Source organism: Lissotriton helveticus, chromosome 5_1 (assembly GCF_964261635.1).
Source record: "Lissotriton helveticus chromosome 5_1, aLisHel1.1, whole genome shotgun sequence".
NCBI lineage: Eukaryota > Metazoa > Chordata > Amphibia > Caudata > Salamandridae > Lissotriton > Lissotriton helveticus.
This window is the reverse complement of record NC_136065.1, coordinates 1835970363-1835987163: the sequence shown is the minus strand read 5'-3', so window position 1 is coordinate 1835987163 and position 16801 is coordinate 1835970363. Positions and strand designations below refer to the sequence as shown.

At 46.0% G+C, this 16801-nt stretch overlaps 1 protein-coding gene across 1 annotated transcript in view; it reads right to left on the bottom strand.

Moving 5' to 3' along the window:
* The window catches only part of SAMD14 (sterile alpha motif domain containing 14), a 294092-nt gene that overhangs the window by 189541 nt on the left and 87750 nt on the right, over positions 1 to 16801 (bottom strand). The window contains exon 2 of the mRNA XM_078645242.1: positions 16527 to 16578. Coding sequence (XP_078501368.1) covers positions 16527 to 16566 — 40 coding nt within the window. The 5' untranslated portion in view covers positions 16567 to 16578. The remainder of the gene's footprint in view (positions 1 to 16526; positions 16579 to 16801) is intronic.

The following is a 16801-nucleotide window of genomic DNA, read 5'->3' as shown; positions in this document are numbered from 1 at the left end:
GGAGTTGGGGGGTATTGTACTAGGCCCTGGGCCCGGTCTGGCGCGGAGGGGCGCAGACGGGCTTACCTCTGGTGCATCTCCGGCGTGCCAGCGGCGCGCCCACTGCGCGGTCGGAACATGGCGGTTTTATGCAACTCCGCCTGCCGCCTAGCTCCAGCGTCGGGCGTATCAGGGGGAGTGTCGGGCCGTGTGGGTCCGCCCTCCACTCAAACAGCGTCAGCTGCGGTGGAACGGGGCCGGAGCACACGAGCCTGGGGCCTGGGGACAAAGTGCCTGTGCAAATAAGCAACGTGAATTTAAAAGCGATCAGCAAGACAAAACACAGTAAGATTTTTAAAAGCACAAACACAGACAATCGCGTTAGCAGCACTCACTCTAGGCTGCGCGCTCTTAGTTTGCCGGTTTTATGCAACTCCGCCTGCCGCCTAGCTCCAGCGTCCGGCTTATCAGGGGGAGTGTCGGGCCATGTGTGTCCGCCCTCCACTAAAACAGCGTCAGCTGCGGTGGAACGGGGCTGGAGCACACGAGCCTGGGGCCTGGGGACAAAGTGCTTGTGCAAATAAGCAACGTGAATTTAAAAGCGATCAGCAAGACAAAACACAGTAAGATTTTTAAAAGCACAAACACAGACAATCGCGTTAGCAGCACTCACAAGGGAGAAGGGGGAAACATCCTTTACAACGCAACTTTTACCACGCAGTGCCTTTACGACGCAAATTTTACAACGCAAACCATTACAACGCATTGCGCTGGGGGGCGCTCTAGGATAGGGAATATATTTAATTTACTATACAACACCTTCCCTACTATCCATGGGGACTGGAGTTGGAATAGTAAATTAAACTATTCACTATCCAGCACCCCAAAGCGCTATGAGTTGTAAAGGCATGCGTTGTAAAAACCGCATTGTAAAGGCATGCGTGGTAAAAACATGCGTTGTAATGTCATACATCCGGAAGAAGGGCATGTAACCCCCCTCCCCAAGCCTTAACAGGTCTGGGGATCCCATTCCCAGGGACAAATACAATAAAAAAGGGCGAGGGCACATGACCCCCCTTCCCCGAGCCGTATTCCTGTGTCTTTTAGGCCCCGGGACCTCAACACTGGGACCAAAATCTAAGGAGATGGGGGCATGCAGGCCCCCTCCCTGAGCCTTAATAGGCCTCAGGGACTCCATTCCCTGGGGCCAAATACAAAAAAACAGGAGGGGGCCATGAGGCCCCCCCTCCCTCAGTTTTATTATGCATCTGGGACTCCAACCTGCAAGGCTGCATTATGTTGTAAAGAGGAGGGGTCCCGTGTACTCCGATCCTTATTAGGCCTCAGGGAACCCTTCTCCCTGAGCAGAGTAATCAATAATGGGAGTGGTGCACGGCCCCCCTCCCTAAGCCTAATTAGGCCCTGGAGACTCGATACCCCGAGGGTTGCTTCTATTTTAAAGGGTAGGGGGCTGGGTAGCCCCACTCCCCGAGCCTGGGGCCACATGGACCCTCTCCATGAGCCTTATTAGGCTCTGGGGACACCATCCACTAGAGCTGTATATATTTTAAAGGGAAGGGGTGCCTTGCGGCCACCCTCTTCAAGCCTACTATGGCCCGGTTGATCCCATACCCCAGGGCCTCACCTAAATATAGGAGGGTGCCATGTGCCCACCCAGAGCACCCACAAGCAACACTTTAGGGGCTGCGGGGGGGCCCCCAGGCCTCCCATGGGCCCAGCTGGCTCCCTGCATGCTATGGGAGATGGCATTGCTCCCACCCTCGGGGAGCAGCAACTTAAGCTGCTCACCCAAGGCAGGAGCAATGTTTTGATCCATTTCCCTACCTGCATCTGTGCGGGCAGGGAAACAAATCAAATGTCTGCTCCCAGCTGGCGAGAGCATTTCATAAAGAGCCTGCCTGTTGGGAACAGACTTTGAATTTGCTCCTGTTTGGCAGGAGTTTTACAAATGCTCCTGCCAGGTGCAAGCAAACACAAGTTTCCCTGCCCACGCTGGTGCAGGCAGGGAAACTGCTGTGTCCCAGTGGTTGGCTTCCTGGGAAACAGCTAGCTAGCTGGCCCCGGGGTTTGGCGCACCCAGACCCAATAATAGTCCCCTTAGTTTTTTCAAAACTGACAGCCTTGGGGATGGGGTCCCCAGGACCTTTCAGAGGCTCAGGGAAGTGGCCACATGCCCACCCGTATTGATAAATTGGGCCCTGGGGTATGGGGTACCCAGGAATGAATACGGCTCAGAGAGGGGTGCTGCACGCCCCCTCCCCTTAATTAAACAATGTGGCCCTAGGGCCACCATTTAGGTTTTTTACTGCTATCCTGTGGGAGTCCCACAGGGTTATGGCAAAATCCACAGATTTGTTTTACATTTTGGCCTGGAGGAAGGGGGGGATCCATCTGGGACCCCCCATGGGGGCTTAGGGGGTATGGTATCCCTACCCTGCCCCCTTATATGTTTTCTTTTTTTACAAGCTCAGGGCAGGTAACTAAGTCCCTGAGTACTGTATTAGCTGCAGGCACACTTTTTCTCAAATTAATGACAGCCAGTCAGAGTGCTAAATTCGTATATATATATATATATATATATATATATGCACACACACACACATATATGTATATACATACATATATTTTTTTAGGGGGAGGCATGAGTGGCTGTAGATACACATGCTTTGCATACAACGCAGCTCTGTGACACTTACTGGAGGTACCTGGTGGGCTACTTGGCCACCAGGAACCTTCCGGATTCAAGGGGACTTAATGGGGATTTTATAGTTAGAAATTAGCATTTATAAAACCTTAGAAATTCACTGAAAAAAGCATAGGATTGAGGCACATTATAATTAGAAGTTTTCGTTTAAAAAACATTGAAATTCACTGAAAAAATCATAGGTTTCAGGGATGTTATAGTTAGAAATTAGCATTTAAAAAACCATTGAAATGCACTGAAAAAAATCATAGGTTTCAGGCACTTTATAGTTAGAAATTGGGATCTAAAAATCCTTCAAATTCACTGAAAAAACCATGGGTTTCAGGAACGTTATAGTAAGCTGGACATTTCACCTGTAAAAAACCATTGAAATTCTGCTGTTATAGTTAGTTCAGCTAACTATAACTCGCCCCCCCACCCGCAATGCACTGCTGATTTTGTAACATATTACACCATTCATGACATGGTCAGTGACATCACTGATGACATCACTGATGACATCTCAAATGACATCATTCACGTGAAAATCTGATGCACCTCCTCACACTCTAATATAACCTTTGATACACCCACTGTAAAATACAGACTACCATTTTCGAAACCATCAACATACCAATACCAGTTACTACATACGCACTCACTAATTCCTAGGTCTACACATACATCCACTCATTCACCCATACAATCACTCATACATGCAGTCACTCATCAATACAACACTATCATATGCACTCATACACCTATACAGACACTCACACACCACCACACATCCAGAGTTACTCACACACCTAGTCAGTCATGCCAAGAATCAATCATACTTCCATTTACTGACCTATTCAGTTATACACACACCACATCACTTATTCAAACTGAAACAAAACACATACTTACTCTCTTATACAATCACTAATACAAGTACACTCATTCATACAGCTACTCTCACAATCACTGACTCTCACGTATAGTCATTCATATATACCAACTCTCACTTACACTGCCTTTTACATATGTAGTTTCTTTGACATGAACCACTGAGACAACCATTCACTCACCAAAAAACAAATACACACACTCACCCACCCATACAGCTGCTTCCACGTGCACTATTGAACCCATACACCCAGTGAATCAACCACTCAAACATCTATGCACATAGTAATACACCTCCTACCCACACACACACTCAGGCACCCATACAAATACTTAGGCAACCAATCGATAACCCATATAGACACTCATGTAGTTACCGACTAACCCGTGCAGCAGCTTATACAACAACAGACAGACTGGTACAGACATTCACACAGTTTAGTCACTAACCCATGCATTCAGTAAGACACATGTAATCACTCACTTAAACAGTCAGTCACACACCTACTAAATCCTCCATCCAGACACTTATACGCCCACTGATTCTTCAATACACCTTGGCACATATATAATACATATTTAAACTTTATAGAAACACACAGCCACTGGATGATGTCACCAGTGATGTGATTTGAGATGTCATCAGTGATGTCATCAGGGATGTCACTGACCATGTCATGAATGATGTAATATGTGACTTCATCAACAGTGCATTACGGGGGCGCGAGCTATAGTTAGCTGAACTAACTATAACAGCAGAATTTCTATGGTTTTGTACAAGTAAAATGTCCAACTAACTATAACATCCCTGAAACCTATTTTTTTCAGTGAATTTCTAAGGTTTTTTAAATGCTAATTTCTAACTATAACGTCCCTGAAACCTATGTTTTTTTCAGAGAATATATATGTGATATAGACCACAGGCTTGTGGTCGAAATGCGTCATCCTGACATGCTAAAGCAGTAAACTGATTCATTGTATCTTTAACTGGAGTCTGTGCCCTTGTTTGGCCCGCTGCGGTTGTTCACTGGGATTCTGATTTTATATATATATATATATATATATATATATATATACATATACACACACAAACATACATACAAATAGATGGTCTATCAGGAAACCCTCTTCATCCATTGGTCTGTTTAAGACATTTAAAGCTTATTGGGTGGTAAGCTGCATCCTTTAAAAATCCAGATTGATTGATTGAACTTGTACCTAGAACAAAAAGTCTTTGGTTCTGTGCTGGACAAAATCTATTCCAAACGAACATCTCTTGATACAGATTCCAAAATGTATCCTCTAACTACAGCTCATCTGTATTGTCAGTATTTTTCCAATGTGCCTCAATGCGATTGCCTGTTAGCGATGAACATGTGTCTACGCTAGCATCCCAATTGTCTTTCCTACAGGTGATTGCGGCAGATTCTTAAGCCCCAAAATGGCTACTCTACAGAGGGGTTTCTACCTAAACCCTCAACATGTGCACAGTGAACATCTACCCTGGCATCACTAAAGAAGGCTAGGAAGTATGACCACAGCCTGTTTGCCAAAAACTACAAAGGGTGTACCACAAATGTCTTCAAAGGTGAAGCAGTAAATGGAAGAAGCCAGTGATAGAGACGGGTGAAGCAGAATCCAATGATAGAAGGAGCAAGTGATGGAAAGATAAAGGCAAATAACAAGAGATATACTGCATTTATATTCCATTTATTTATTTAAGTGCATTCATAGTGTCAACATGGTTTCCTTCAAGCTCCAAGAGAGGAAGAGGTGACTGCCGCAGTGAATGTTTATTTGAAGCCACCAAGGATGGGCGGGGAACCAAAAGCAGCCCTGGCAAAAATACTCAACCCGCATCACTTCCACCTCACCATGCCCCCCTATTTCTCTCCACCCACCCTTCTCTCGTCTCTCTCTCTCTCTGACCTCTCTACCCTCTCTCTTCCTCTCTGACTCTTGAAGTTCCAGCATCAGCTAAGCCCCCAGACCTTCAAATACTGGTCTGTATTGACTCCAGCCACCTCACCCCTACGTGGAAATACACGATGGAATAAATGGCCAGTCCATCCCTGCCAGCCACATACTTCCTTTTGAGAAACATGTGCGGAGTGGGCCATCTGTATGTGGACAATTTCCCATCTGAGGGAATTTTGCATTATTGGAGAATCCATCTTATACTTTATACAACTACATCACACTTCCATTGCTTCATTCAGAGGAAACACTTTTCGAAGCCCTGAAGAAGTAAGTTCTTTTAGGACGAAACACGTTGGCTACACTCAAATTAAAGAAGATGTTTTTTTTTAATTAGGATTATGAATAAAGAAATGTCATTTTAAGAACGAATGCAATGGAGTCTGTGCATTATGTTAAACAACTGTGTTAATTTGAATTAGATTGATCTGTATACTGTTACAAACGAAAAAAGTAGTAGTGCTGAGACACCTATTTTGCAATTCCTTTTGAGATACCTCCGTCACCCTCTCTGACCTCCATATATCTTCTATCATGAGCGTATTCATACATGTCGACAATGTCATAAGAGACAATCCTGCACAATGAATAGTGTAAACAAAGAGAAATCGGTATAAAGATATTTTTCTCTGAAGTCAAAGGGAAGATTTCTTTCTACAAATAGTACGTTTTGAAAAAACAGGCAAAGGTAGGCACGTGGAAGCAATTTTATTCAGCCTTAGAAATATGGGTTTTATAAGATTTATTTTTAGGTTACTGATCATGGTGGGGAAGGGAGCTGCATTCTCTTTACTGCCTTTTTTCCAGTGCATGTGTGTTTTTGAGCACTATCAGTTAAGTAATTTTGAGCCCCTCTCTCAATGCAAAATTGTAGCCCTATCTCTATATTTTTGGAAAGTTTCAGCTTTTGATTTTCAAGATCTGAGCACCCTAACGTGTGGGATTCTATCTAATTATGTGAACTTGTGTACATAGATATTTCAGTGCTTAGTATACATGCACAGTTTTAGGAGCGAACCCACATTACCCCTAATTTCAGACCCTTGAACCGTTTGCACTAAAGTTTACAAAAGAAATGCAGGCTGTTCACATATTTTCAGGGAAAACGTTAATGCAAAATGGCCATCAGGGTCAAAGTTATAGACCTCCCAAAGTGAGAGAGAGAGAAGCAGAAAGAGGCAGACAGACATACAGACCAGTGGACCAACAGGCAGACCAATATGTAAAGAAAGAAAGATAGATAGATAGATAGATAGATAGATAGATAGATAGATAGATAGATAGATAGATAGATAGATAGATAGATAGATAGATAGATAGATAGATAGATAGATAGATAGATAGGTAGGTAGGTAGGTAGGTAGGTAGGTAGGTAGGTAGGTAGGTAGGTAGGTAGGTAGGTAGATAGATAGATAGATAGATAGATAGATAGATAGATAGATAGATAGATAGATAGATAGATAGATGGATAGATAGATGTAGGTGTGGGGCAAGCCAAGAATGACAGGATCACAGCTGACCCCTCCCCCTCCAAAGGGAAGAGACTGAGCTGCCTGCTGTCCTGGGAATATAGAGAGCGCGGCATGCATTAATGATCAGCGCAGGCTCTGGCTCCGCCCAGTCCTCTCCCGGCTCCGCTGACAGCGTGGGATTTACAGGCTGTGCCAGTGGAACTCAGAGCACTGGATAATGAGAGCGCATCGCTGGACTGCAGCAGCGCCTCCTGAGATGAATATATCCTCCGTGCAGAGTCCTGACTTTCATCCGCTCACATCCTGGTGTTTCATCTGCAGCCACCCCTCCCCCGCCCACATGCAGGCACATACCATGCCTCTTCCTGTCATTGGGAAAGCTAGAACTGCCAGCTGGTGCCACCAGTGCAAAGGAAAGACCCAGAGAGGCTAGGCTCTGCAACCAATGCGAGGCCCAGACAGGGCTTTAAGTGAGCCGGATGGCCCAGGGACGGCTCCTCCGCTGAGGCGCGTTGCCCCACTGCTCTCAGAGAAGTGGAAAGGGGAAAAATAAAATGATAATAACAACGCTATTATCATTTTATTTTTCGTAGCTACGGGGCTGGGTTAGGGCGGGATGGGCTTGAGGCGCACGGAGGAGGAGTGGTTTGGGCACAATAAGTATGCATGACGGTTTGGCCGGCGGTCCTGGGCCAGCCGAACAATCATGCACACTTTGCATGTTCACCACCGGCAGTAATACACAGCCTGGGAGGAGAACATGGTCAGGCTCCCAGTCCCCGTCTGAGTGCCGAACCACGGCGCTCAGACCAATAACAACGCTACATTGCTGTGATTGGCTTAGGGGAGCCTGTGTGCTTCCTGCTTCTTCTGGACTCGGAGTCAGAAAGAGAAGCGGAGAGACAACGAGGAGAGATGGTGGAAGTGGTAAGTGTTTTTTTAATAACATTTTCGATTCACCCCCGCCCGCCACCCCCAATCCCTACCAGCCACCACTGGCCGGATCCATCCGCGTCTGAGAACAGGCAGTAAACAAAAAACGGGCATTAAAACGGGTCTCTATTGGGCTCTGAGTTCATCTCCTTAACTTTTTGGCTGTCAAAACCACTGATCAATTTCTGAACAAAGAAATTTTAAGGTTTTCAAATTAGTCATTTAGTTCCCATTTACAATTTAAATGTTGTACTCAGTGGTCCAAGTGGAAGGCATCTGAAGGGCATGACTGCCCATAATTTTTAAAGATAAACAGTTCCTCTACTTTTTGTGGAAAAAAGCAACCGTGTGCCATTGATTTCTAGAGTTGAAATGCTTTAGCTGAAGTGTAAGGCAGGGAGTCTCCTGTGATGGGAAACCGAGGGAGGGGCAGGCAGATAAACAAGTCATCTTGCCAGAGTGCCTCTTGCCTGAAAGAAAAGTAAAATGTGCACAACAACAGGTCAGTCTGCAAATGGAAAGAAAGGAAGGAAATCATATTGGCTTTAATTGATGGGATCACTTGATGCTTCCTGAAGAGACACATTTATTCTTTTTGTGGGGTATTCTAAGTGAGCTACCAGGAAATCTATCAAGTGTCTACTTTTAAAAGACAGCTGTAAAAAAAATATGCTTCCTGATGAGACGCATTCATTCTTTTTGAGGGGTACTGTAAGGGAGCAACCAGCTAAGCTATGAAGTTTGTACTTTTAAAAGACAATTATAAAAAAATACACTACGTACAGGCTGCAGGAAAAGTGGGATTACTAAGTGAAAGAAAATGAAATATTTTGTAAAATAACCAACATTCTTTAGGACTTTCAAAACAGAGAGAATGAGAGTGTATGCGTGTATGTCTGTGTCCATGCAAAAATCACAGGTCAAATCCGACAGCTACACCACCACATCCCACTGAAAGCACCTGTACTCAGCCCAGGGGTTCCAAGAACAGCAGCTTGTCCGAGAAATCCAGAAAGGCCAGACCCTGAAACCAGTTTGAGGCTATAGGGTACATGCTCTGCAGCCAGTGTGAGAGACTCAGAGAGGCCAGGTCTTGCAACTAATCTGAGGCCTAGAGAGTACACGCACTGCAGCCAGTGAGGAAAACTCTGAGTCCAAGCTCTATAACCAACGTCAGGCCCAGGCGGTACATACACTGCAGCCAGTGAGACAGACCAGAGAAAAAAGGATCTAGTGTCTGCAGCCGGTGTGTGAAGGGGATACCCTTAGGGTCCAAGCAGCTTGCAATAAAGACCCAGAGAGATCAGGTCCTGCAGACAGCCAAGGAAAGGACAAATTCAGCAGCCAGTGCTAATCAAGGACGACTCAGAACCTGATTCACAGAGGTAAATGCACACTTTTGTGCAAGGTAAAAAAAAATTGCAATTCACAAAGGAATTTTACAAGTAGTATCTTTACGACTGTGGAGTCTCAGCATTCCTGACACACTTAAAAAGATATGCAGTCAACTGAAAAATCGTAAACTTACACAAAAGTGTACGTTTATCTTTGTTAATGAAGGCCTAAGAAAGGCCAGTCTCTGCAGGGAGTGAGTGTATGTGTGGGGAGGAGGGGGTTAGGGGAGGGAGCGAGGGTCAGTGTCCAGGCTCTGCAGCCAGTGAATGAGATCCAGAGAGATCAGGCTTTGCACACAGAGCCCTGGAGTCATCTAAAGACTAGGCAGGGTCTGCCGCAGCAGCCAGTTTAAATGATAGAGCAGTAAGAGGAAGGAATAAAGCACGATAAAGGGAACCGGGAGGCAAATAAGGAGAAACACCTAATAGAAAGAAAAATGAGGTGACGTGGCACGTATGAGGGAAATAATGGCAAACGAATGAAAGAGCCATGTAAAATGTATAGAGAAATGGGGACTGTTAAATTGTAAAGGGGTGCAGCGTATACACAGAGAAAGGTAGGTGATACCAGAAAAGGGGGCTAAAGGAATATAATGGACAGAGGTAAAAGGTCAAAGAGTAAGAAAAAAAGAGAAAAGGACCAGAAGGGACGTGCGACACAAAGGTGAGGGAAGGAGAGTCCACTAGTTAAAAGAAGATTAAAAAAAAATTTACGGACACAGAAGAAATGATATGTGGTAAACAATGGGAATGCGGCGAAATGGAGCAGGGAAGTTGGGAAACAGCGAGTGCGGGGAGCTGGAGGCGGCAGGAGGGCTGGCCACCAGGGACCCTGGAGGGAAGCCTTCTAAGAGAGGACGAGAGAGCATCCTTCCCCCGCAGGCCTCGGCCCCGTCCTCACGGTCCACAGTGATGGATAACAGCCGTCACCGGCCCCAGTTGACGCCACGCGCTACAGCTGGGACCCGAGGCTCTGGCCTAGCTGGATAAACGTGATGAAAGCGTGCAGTTTGCAGACACAGCTCGCGCTGACAGTCAGAAGCTTTTTGAGTTTCTGTAAGTGGCGCAGGGGTGGAGATTCGGGACCATTTCCTTCAGAGCAAATTAGAAGATGTCAGAAGCATCTCGGATTCACACCCTTAAATGACTCGCGCATCTGCTAATTTGTGTCTGAAGACAAACTGCGAATAGGAACCAGAGGGATTTGCTCAGGATTACACAGTTTCATCCCCGAGTCGGACTCATGGTTTCTGCTTTCGCGGTCGACCATTAGCCACCACCAGCAATGTTTCCACCCAATGTCTCTGGTTCTGAATAGCGCCTACTAACACAGCCGGCCGCTTCTAAGAGTTTTGTCGACCTGCAATTACTATATGTATTTTCTCTGCTGGAACCTGTCCTTTTCTACTACGGGGCTTGTGTCAAGCCTAATCTGACACATCTGCACAGCCACCAGGCACACGATACTCCCACTCCCACCCCCCCTCTGGTTCCTCTCCATCTACAGGCGATGGTACAGCCCACCTCCCGAGCAGCCGACCTTTGCCGATTCCATCATTCTCCGGGCAGTGAACAGTCAGGCCCCCAAGGACGTAGGAAGGGTGGGGTATGGAAGGGGGAGGATTTTGTCACCCTCAGATTTAGCAATGGGGGATGCAAGGCATAATATCCCATTCCCCCAGACTTTGAAGACTGAAGATTGAACAGTGGTAGACACAACATGTCTATCTGAAGCCATGCTGCGCATTGCGCACTCTGAGTTTTGGTTTAATTATTTAATAAGGAATGCTCCACTAATATAATATGGAGGAGCGTCGCCCCACTGCTCGCAGAGCAGGAGAAAGGAACAATAAAATGATAATATAATGATTATTTTTCAGAGCTACAGGGCTGGGTTAGGGCGGGGCTGTGCTGTGCTGGTGTCCGAGCCTGGGAGGAGTGGTTTGCACTCCTTAACTGCTTCGAACGTTCTGCACCAGTGTGGAACGTTCTAAAAAATGGGCGGGGCTACGTTGGCCAACGGACGTGTGCAGCACTACCGAGGTAGTGCTCGCGACGGCCATTGGCCGACACCTGCAGCGAACGGGTTAAGTGTGCATGATGGTATGGCCGGCCGTCTTGGGCCGGCCAAACAGTCATGTGCACTTTGCTTGTTTCCCACCAGGCTGTAATGCAAAGCCTGGTAGGGAACATGCACAGGCTCATAGTCCACGTCTGAGTGCCGAACCATAGTGCTTAGACCAATCATGATTGGTTTAGGGGAGCCTGTGTGATTCCTGCTTCCGAGACTCGTCAGGAAGTGAAGCTGAGGAGAGATGGCAGCAGTGAGAAGGTAAGTGCTTTTTTTCGTTTAGAGTTTGTCTGCCCCCCACCCCCGTTTCTTGGGAGCCGCTTCCGTATTTAACTGCTATCACTGAGGTGCTGAGTCTCTCCTAAAATCATTCAGTTTGTTGAGTTACGTGAGCACAGCAATGTTAATGTTACTGCTGGCTCTACAGACTTGAGAAACAGCCCGGTTTTAGGACAGCTACACAAAAGAAATAATTAGCATAAAATGAAGGGGTCTCCACAGAGTTTGCTCCTTAAGGTACAGATTATAAGGAGACACTTTCAAAGGCCAAAGTGATTTCAGACAAGCATTTTCAGTCACTAAATTTGATGTACAATGCCTGTGAGAACATTCCAAACAGAAAACCTGTAGATCTTATAACTACACAAAAGTGTATCTGTGTGCATAGTGTTAGTTTGATTTAAGGTGTTAGAATGTATTTATAAAACTCTATATGCTCTATATACTTACACTAATTAACAATAATTCAACATGTGAACTCACAGCACTGATTTTTGTTGTTAAACGGAAGGGCGAAGGATGTAAACATGTCTTTAAACAGCACATTGTGCAGCCAGGTCTCAAATCTTGACGACCCCACTTGACCAACTGTGTGATCCATGGCCCATCACTTTACTTCACTATGTATCATTTTCCTTAACCATTCAGTTTGAGAGCACAATGAAGTAATTCTGCGTTGACCCACAGATGCCCATTCACATAAGTCTAAATCTAATAAGTCTAAATGCAAGTAGTATATGCTTTCATAGCGGCGGTTGTGGCTGCGTCGTAAAAGAGTTCAGAAGAAGTGCCAGGATGCCTCTGACATCCCACCGACCCACCTACCCACTGGGGATGATAGGTGGGACATCCACTGGTTAGGATGTTCCACCTGCAGGGGATCCCAGAACTCGGTTAACTGTGATGAGCCGGAAGTTACCATTCCATTTTGCAATGAGGATCAAGGTGACGCAATTAGTTTCTCGTTGTTCCTTGCATTGGATACACCAGTAAGCCTTCCAGATCATTTGAGCCACAAACAGAAGCTCATGCGCAGAACTCAGAACTAGCCTCCGTCGAGGCTCATCTTCCTGTTCTGACGTGGACCTCCGGTCCAGTTCGGTCCGCCATTCACCTGTTTGCTCTTCGGTCACATACTCTACACTGCCTCGACTCCGCCTTAGTTTAACCCCTTCGATGCTTATGACGAGCCCAGCTCGTCATGAGGCACAGTGGAGCTGAGCTCATGACAAGCTGGGCTCGTCATAACAGTCGCGGTCCGCCCACGCGTAATTGATTCCCAGCATGTGCGGGAGAATCAATCAGCTCCACTGTGCCTCATGACGAGCTGGGCTCGTCACGAGCACCGCGGAGCTGCAGCCACCCTGACCCGCGCCGTGGGAGAATTACCCCCGTGGCGAAGGGGTTAATAAGGGTTATTGCTCTCAAGTTTCTGGCCCAGAACTTTCTGTGTTTATGCCAGCCATTTCTTCTGTGATGGTGCTTCGCCCATTTACTACTGCTCCTTCTGAAAGCATTATTTACTCAACTGCACTGACCGCACATCTCCACAAACCTGAATCAGACTCCATTGGTCGTACATCTCCACAGACCAAATCAGACCAAATGACTGCACTCCATCACAGAATGAATCAAATGCCAATGACTGTATACGTCTACAGGTCTAATCAGCCTCCACTGACTGCACAGCTCTAAAGATCACAATAGACTCCACTGCCCACACAAATCTTCAGACCGAATCAGACTCCCCTGACAACAGACAGGCAGAATCATATTCCAAAAGCCACACACCTCCACAGACCAAATCAGATGCCAATGACCGCCCACCTAAGGAAATTGAATAAGACGCCATTGACTTCACATATCCACAGACCGAATCACAGTCGGCTGAGCACAGACCTCCGCAGACCAAAACCGATTCCGGTGACCCAATCAGATACCATTGATGGTAAAACTTCATAAACCAAACCAGAAGTCACTGATTGTGCAGCTCCACAGACACTATCAGACTCCGCTTGACCGCACAACTGCCCTGACCGTACAACTTCTCAAACCAAATCATAATCCATGGACAACACACATCCACAGATCCAATCACTATGCTGACCACACAACTCGATATAGCAAATCAGACTTCACAGACCGCACACATCAGCAGACTGAGTCAGACTCCACTGACCACACTCTATAAACCAAATCAGATTCCACTGGCCGCACACCTTCATAGCTCGAAACTGACCCCACTCTCCGCACACTCTACAGACTGAATCAGACTCTACTACCTGCACAATTCTAAAGACCATAGCATACTCCACTGATCACACAACTCAATAAATCAATCAGATGCCACTGACCACATACATCCACTGACCGAAGCAGACTCCACTGATAACACACTTCAACAGCCTGAATCAGACTCCATTAACTGCACAAATCCACAGGCTGAACCAGACTCTACTTACGACACATATCCACATACCGAATCAGCCTCCACTGACCGTATCAGACTTTGCTGACCACTCAACTTCACAAACTGAATCAGACTCTGCTGACCGCAAAACCCCACAAACCCAAATCAGAAGTTGCTGACCACACACCTCAGACTGAATCAAATGCACGCCTTCACAGCACGAATCAGACTCCACTGACAGCATACATCGAAGGCTTCAATCGGACTCCACTAACAGCATACATCGAAGAACACAATCAGACTCGACTGACAGCATACAGTGAAGTCCTCAATCAGACTCAACTGGTAGCATACATTGAAGGCCTCAATCATACTACACTGACAGCATACAACAAAGGGTTCAATCCGTCTCCACTGACAACATACATCGAAGAACCAAATCAGACTCCACTGACAGCATACATCGAAGGACCCAATCAGACTCCACTGACAGCATACATTGAAGGACCCAATCACACTCCACTGACAGCATCAATTGAAGAACACAATCAAACTCCACTAACAGCATACATCGAAGGACCTAATCAGACACCACTGACAGCATACATTGAAGTACACAATCAGACTCCACTGACAGCATACAGCGATGGCCTCAGTCAGACTCCACTGGCAGCATACATCGAAGGCTTCAATCAGACTCCACTGACAGCATACATCAAAGGCTTCAATCGGGCTCCACTAACAACATACATCGAAGGACCCAATCACATTCCACTAACAGCATACATCGAAGGACCCAATCAGACTCCACTGACAGCATACATTGAAAGACCCAATCAGACTCCACTGACAGCATACTGTGAAGCCCTCAATCAGACTGCAATGGCAGCATACATCGAAGACCTCAATCAGACTCCACTGACAGCATACATCAAAGGCTTCATTCGGGCTCCACTAACAGCATACATGGAAGGACCCAATCACACTCCACTAACAGCATACATCGAAGGACCCAATCAGACTCCACTGACAACATACATCGAAAGACCCAATCAGTCTCCACTGACAGCATACATCAAATGACCCAATCAGACTCCACTGACAGCATACTGCGAAGCCCTCAATCAGACTGCAATGGCAGCATACATCGAAGGCCTCAATCAGACTCCACTGACAGCATACATTGAAGGCTTCAATCAGACTCCACTAACAGCATACATCGAAGGACCCAATCAGACTCCACTAACAGCATACATCGAAGGACCCAATCAGACTCCACTGACAGCATACATCGAAAGACCCAATCAGACTCAACTGAACGCACAGTTCCACAGACTGAATCAGACAATACCCACCGCTCAACTCCTCAAACTGAACCAGATTCTATTGATTGCACAACTTTGCAAAAAATTCATACACTGTTGACCACAAACCTCCACAAAACGAATCAAACTCTGCTGTAACCACAACCCCACAAATCAAATCAGACCCAGTTGATTGAATAAGACTCCTCACACCTCCACAGACCGAATCAGCCTCCACTGACTGTTAATATCCACATACTGAATCAGACTTTACTGACCGCACACTTCCACAGACAGAATAATATGCCACTAACTGCACAAACCCACAGACCAATTCATACTCTGCTGACCATACCTATCCAGAAACCAAAACTGACTCCAGTGACCGAACTCCTTCACCGACCAAAACAGGCTTTGCTGCCCACACACCTCCAAAGACCAAATCAGGTTTTGAGGGTTTCTAAGAAGGATGCAGGAGTCTGAATTTTATGCAGTTGAAAGAATGGACAAGCAAGGTAAGGATTTTGGAACTGGTAGTACCACCTCCTCCCTATCCCCGACTGGTTACGTAGGCCTGATCCTCAGAACCTGTGGCAACTGGGCAAGGACATCGAGGAGGCATGAGTGAAGAATCTTTCTTCCAATGTAACAGGACCCATCAAGATCATAGTACATTTCGTACATGGAACCGGCCACTTTAACGTGAGCATGCTTTTTTACTAGAAACCAATGCAGTTTTCTCCTAGCAGAGAACCTCTCCTGGCTTGAATTGTCACCTCTGGCTCTACACTATCTCCTATACGAGATAATATTGCCACTTGTACACACTGAGGGTTTCATTATGTTTTGGCTGCAATCATGGTCCAATCTGATAGTGTGATTTGAGTTTGGAGCTGTGTCTCTACAGCTGTGCATGCTGCTTGCTCTTGGAGTCCCCACCCCAGACTCTACCTTACTGTCTTTCCCTGTTATTCATGAAGTTACTGGTCCCTTCAACTGTTGTGCAATTCGTTTCTGCCGATTTTTTTATTGTATTTTGTTGACCTAATACATTTTAATAAAAACAAAATATATATATATATAAAAAGAAGATAGTGTGGACTGTGACTTACCGAAAACATCATCTGTGTCTTTGAGCTTGGAGGAAGACATGTTGCCGGAGATCTGCAAGATAGAAAAAGAGAAAGGAACAGCAGTGTGAGAGAGATATAGATATTGTGATAGGCAAGGACAGAAAAGAGGGTCAGGACATAGGCCATGCCAAGGTCTATTGCTAAATTACAAGCCATCTTGATACTCTCAGAGCCAGCAGAGATGAAGGCAAAGCCATCTGCATGTTAAATGAGTGTGTCTAACATATTGCTGACTCTTTTCTAGTTCTGCCTTG